Source organism: Pocillopora damicornis, chromosome 12 (assembly GCF_964200805.1).
Source record: "Pocillopora damicornis chromosome 12, jaPocDami1.2, whole genome shotgun sequence".
Classification (NCBI taxonomy): domain Eukaryota; kingdom Metazoa; phylum Cnidaria; class Anthozoa; order Scleractinia; family Pocilloporidae; genus Pocillopora; species Pocillopora damicornis.
In genome coordinates, this window is record NC_142681.1 from 13,390,492 (window position 1) to 13,395,491 (window position 5,000).

Below are 5,000 nucleotides of genomic sequence, written 5' to 3' on the forward strand. Positions count from 1 at the left end.
GCTACGAAGGATCGCCACGTCTGTCGGTTCCGGGCCAACTTCAGGATGTTACCCCAAGTGGGTAGGAAGAAGCATCTTATTCATCTCCTTTAAGGTTGAGGTTTCCTTGGTATATTTTACTGTTGCGAGAAGAATATTGTGTTCATCGTGGTTCTCTAGTTGTTTTTGTGAAAGGGAGGTGGGGAGGGGTAAGGGTTAGTAACCTCCTCCTTTGAATCTCAATTAAAATGCTTTTCTCTCGTCCACTTTTCCGCCTCTGAATTCATTTTTGTGAAACAAGAGCAGTTAGTATTTAGTCAGCAGTTAGTCATTTTTTGCGAAACAAGAGCAGTTAGTATTTGCAACTTATTCAGACCTTTATTGAAAAACACAACATACTTAAAACTTTACAAAAAGTTTCTATTCAAAGAAAAACCAATTTGGAGTTTCAGTGAAAAGTATCGTAAAAAAGTACAGCCAACCTCGTTGTTGGAATCCTAATTCTTCAAATATTTTGAGCGAATAATCAACTACTAAAAATAGCACTCGCGGGAGTGCACGTGGTTTCAGCTATAGTAAGTAAAGATTTTAGTATGGGAATTGCTGCATGAAGTTGAAGTCAACACAGGTCAGGTGTTCGTCAAATAATCAAATGGAAAAGGGTTGAATGTGAGCACAAAGACAAAGATGGGAAAATGAATGTGGATTTTCGTTAAAAAAAAACCAAAAAAGAATGGTAGAGGGAAAAGTTTTTCTGACAGTGAAGGTAAAGTGTTGTGGCCTAAGGTTGTTACTTGGGTTGAAAATTTGATAAATATTATTTATATTATTCGTGTTCAGCAAAATTTGGGGCAATGTCTTGTTGGCATTTGAAGACTTTATATTAAAGAATGATGAAGTGCTAAAGACCTTTCCTGGATCACACTTCAGTGAACAAAGATAATGAACCAAGGTTGAAGCTTGGAAGGCTGTAACACTATTTAGTTGTAAAGAAATAACAGTAACAGTTTATTCAATTCATCTTTGCATATTTGTAGATACAAAGAGGTTGTTTTGTTTTAACTACAATATAAAGTGAGGCTAATGTAACGCTTTAATTGTGTGGATTTAAGTAATTATCTTTGGCTCACAATTCGACTTTGGCTGCTTTCGACCTGTAATGTACTCTAAGGAATGTAAATGCTTTTTAACAAAATCAACATGAACATTTGTTAACTGTTCACATGAGTCCAGTATAACTTAGGTTATGAAAAACTGCATCCAGTTTTTTTTAACCCCAAGATAACTAAACAGAACTGAAGTTGTGCATTCACTGGCAATTTAAGCAATGTAAATGCCTTTTAACAAAAAAAACTGCATTCATTTTTTTAAACTGCAACATAAGAAAACACAATCTTATGCATCGTCTGGCGATTTACATAATTCATGGTTTGAAATTAGATAGATGTTCTGCTTGTAGATGCAATGATTGCATTTTTGAAATTATTAACTACAAACACAACTACACTACTTTTGGCGTGTACTAAAACCAGGAACACTGTTGTAGCGGAAGAACTTAGAGGCGGCTGGAACACCCTTTAAAAAATCCTAATCACCAAAAACAGTAAATGCAAACCATAGCTGCTAATCGCTCACCACTAAACGTCAATTCCAACCCTGATTCTAACTGTTCACTAACATTGTTAGTGGATGTTCCGGTGTTCTAGTTTTAGTAGATACCACTGTTTGCCACACCTCTGAATGTGCACAGTTTCACATTCTTGTAACAAGTTGACGAGTGTTGCCTTTTTTTGCTGAACTCAATGTGAAAAACAATAGTCGTGAGTTTCACAGAAAATAATCAATTAAACATTATTAATATCAGAATATTTGTGAACTCTCAGTTCTTACTGCACAAGTAACATTTTCTCTTTCAATATATGACCAAAAAGCCTCCTCCTGCCCCTCAGGGCGTTACAGTTGACTGGTGATTAGGGGCAGGTAGAAATTGGGCTATGATTTTTGCCTTTTTGTCAACTATTATAGTGTGTTGACCAGATTTCAAGAGGAGGAATTTAAGTTCTGCTGGTTCTATTTGTGTTAAAGATTTAGGAGATTTTACATTCTTGAGAAAACTCTCGATGCCATCATTGAAACATATATAGGTTTCGAATTCTTGAGTAGTAGTTTTAACAATTATTTGTGCCACTATCTTTGTGTTACAGAAAGATGTTAGTGTTGTGATGTTACAATTGGTACAGGTTATTTCTTCTTCATCTGGTGCTGGTTGCTCTTTAGTTGGAAATGTGTGGTTACAGGCCAAGCAAGATGGGGACTTCTTTATGTTTACTCCTACCACTTTCACTTTGAGGAGATTATTCTTGATTTCTGGTGCGTCAACGTTGATATTCTGAATATCATCTATTTCTTCAACTGTTGTGGATTCATTGGTGTTCAGATATTTCTCATCATCGAAAATGCGCACGGTTACATTTTTGAAATGGTAGGACTTTCCTCTTGCCACTTGATTTATTGTGTTCTCCCATAACACCAACCTAGCACATCCAGTTTCATCAGCCACTAGTGTGTCACACTTGTATCTGGTTTTTGTGTCTTGAACAGTGGGATTCTTATTCTCTTCTTTGATAATGACTTTGACCTTAAGGTCTACAGTGGTATAGATGTTGGCTTGAAGTGCTTGACTGACTGCATGTAAATGATTGTCAAGATTCTCATTGAAGTTGAACTCTAGCTCAGTTGGCATTATTTTAGCACTCTTAGGAACTGTGTACTCTTCTAAGTCGCTGTTAAGTCGCGTTTTAGGGTTCAAGTTGGCTTCTATTTTAGCTGGTGATCTTTTTTCACATGCAGTTAGAAGAACGCTCCGTTTTGGTGGTGAAAAACAAACAAGGCGAACAGTTTTATCGTCAGACGTCTGGAGCTTGAGGTCAAAGTAATTTGTTGTTCCATTTGATGCAGTCTTGATTTTACTTAAGCCATGCATATATCCTTCAAGAGCTGAAAATTGAAAGTTAAGCAGTTATTAGATTGGAAAAGAAGTATGCATTCAATTACTTTGAAGCATTAGTGACATTAAGTCTCTGCCAAGAGTATGCTATGTGAGACTAGAATGCAATCTCACTTAGTGAAATAATTAGCAAAACCTTCATTACTGGAACTGCTATTGTATAGTGGTCTTCACTAAGTATAAAACTAAGTGTAAGACTGACATGGACTTTTGAAGTTACCGGTACTAGTTTAGAATTCATTTAAATTTGAATAAGTACTAAATACTGTAAGTATTACATAAAAGTGTTACTGTGGTCCAGAGTAACCAGTATGTAGTTGTTTGTTAGGCAAAAAAGTATTAAATGAAATACTGTGGTTACTTACATGTAAATTTGGACTCTTGATAATTTTTTCTGGAAAAGAGAAGAATAGGCACACGTAAGTTATCTTATAATGATTGAAAAACAAGACTCCATATAAACATCTTACATATGAAAAAAAAAACATTGTTAAAGGTATACTTACTTTGGTGATGAGTCCGATGACTGAGACATGTTGGCGGTATCTCTATTGATCTGTTAAGTTAAAACAATTAACAATATAATTATGTGCTTTTAGTTGCTTAGAGTTAGTTTGATTGTTTTGAATGCTATATTGGCCACTATGGGAACTTAAGGAGCCAATTTATTATTTAGCTGAAGCAGCTAATTACTGCACAAATTCCTTTATGATCAGAGAAATATGTTTCTAATATATTGACATTCACATGTGTTTCAGGCAAATTTGTATATACATGATCAATACAAGTCTTATTATCTGTTGTATAACAGGACACTAGCTGTCTATAGTTGTTATCCTTGACAAAGAGATCATAAAGTGGTCTTCGTTGATATTCATTGAGCCAATTGATATTGAAGTCTCCAATAAACACATTAAACTTGGTTGAAGATAGCATGAGTGTTTGCCTTAGAGCAGTGCAGAATTGTCTAACTGGCACTCTAGGAGAGCGGTATATTCCTATAATTGTTATATGAGGAATAACCATTAATCTGATTGCAATTATTTCTATTCCACTTCTATTACAGCAGAATGGATAGCCAGGGTAATAATCAATGCGACTATACACTGCTGTCCTGCCATATGGACGACCATTATCATTACGAATATCATCATTTTTAAATAAACTACACTGTCCAATTTGATACATGGTATTGCTATCAGCATTACTGAAACGTGTTTCAGAAAAAATATTGATGTCTGTTTTTAGGTAGTTTAAGTCTGCACGCACATCATTAATATGTTTATGCAAGGAACGTGCATTCAAGAAACACACTTTTATAGCTCTCTCATCAGCATTGTAGACAGGTGAAATGCATAGTTCAAGTTTGCCCTCTGTTCTAAGATATTTCATATGTTTCTCAACTTCTGAGCTAACAGTTATTTTGTCTTCACTGAGCTCAGTGATGTACAGTCCCTCTATAGTTGTTACTCTGCTGAGCCCAACATAATGCATATGAGGAATTGCTCTTCGTCTAGTTCCAAAGTTAACTACAACTCTGGTTTCTGTGTCACCTTGTGATCTATGAATTGTTTTGGCAGCAGCAGGTCTAAGTGGAAACTGTTTTCTTACAACTTGAACAGTTCGATTACCAAATGCAAACACTGCAGTCACAGGTTTGATAGATGTCCAAGTAGGCTCGATGCCTTGGGTATACAATTGTCTGTTATCATGTCTGGTTTTTCTACCTACATCAGCATGGTCAAATTGGACCCATATGACACCAGATGGTCTGTCTGGTGCATGAAGTTGAATCAGTTTAATTACATTAATAGCACCATTTGTCATGCCATCATCAATTCTTGTATTCAGTGATATTTCTGTTCTTTCTTCAACTGCAAGATTTAGATTGTAATGCAGCTGTTTAGTGTTTTTTGGTTCCAGGTTAGGTATTTGCTTCATTATTTTATCTCTTAGTTCAGTAGATGTAGCTCCTATGACACTGTCATGTGCTTTAATTGTATACTTAGTACCA

General features: G+C 35.6%; 2 protein-coding genes across 3 annotated transcripts in view; both read right to left on the reverse strand.

Annotated features, from left to right (window-relative positions):
- Nucleotides 1–1,004: 1,004 nt before the first annotated feature.
- The window catches only part of LOC149036580 (uncharacterized), a 15,584-nt gene continuing 11,588 nt past the window's right edge, over nucleotides 1,005–5,000 (reverse strand). Inside the window, exons 2-4 of one of the 2 annotated variants that reach the window (XM_089189388.1) lie at nucleotides 3,493–3,542; nucleotides 3,352–3,380; nucleotides 1,005–2,976 (exon numbers count right to left, since the gene is read on the reverse strand). In XM_089189388.1, the coding sequence (XP_089045514.1) occupies nucleotides 1,925–2,976; nucleotides 3,352–3,380; nucleotides 3,493–3,521 (1,110 nt within the window). In that variant the 5' untranslated portion in view covers nucleotides 3,522–3,542 and the 3' untranslated portion in view covers nucleotides 1,005–1,924. Of the gene's footprint in view, nucleotides 2,977–3,351; nucleotides 3,381–3,492; nucleotides 3,591–5,000 lie in introns of those variants that run through there. The other variant, XM_089189389.1, reaches the window with a different exon arrangement.
- Nucleotides 3,614–5,000, reverse strand: part of LOC149036581 (uncharacterized) — a 1,933-nt gene continuing 546 nt past the window's right edge. Inside the window, exon 1 of the mRNA XM_089189360.1 lies at nucleotides 3,614–5,000. This exon is cut by the window's right edge and continues 546 nt beyond it. Coding sequence (XP_089045486.1) covers nucleotides 3,659–5,000 — 1,342 coding nt within the window. The 3' untranslated portion in view covers nucleotides 3,614–3,658.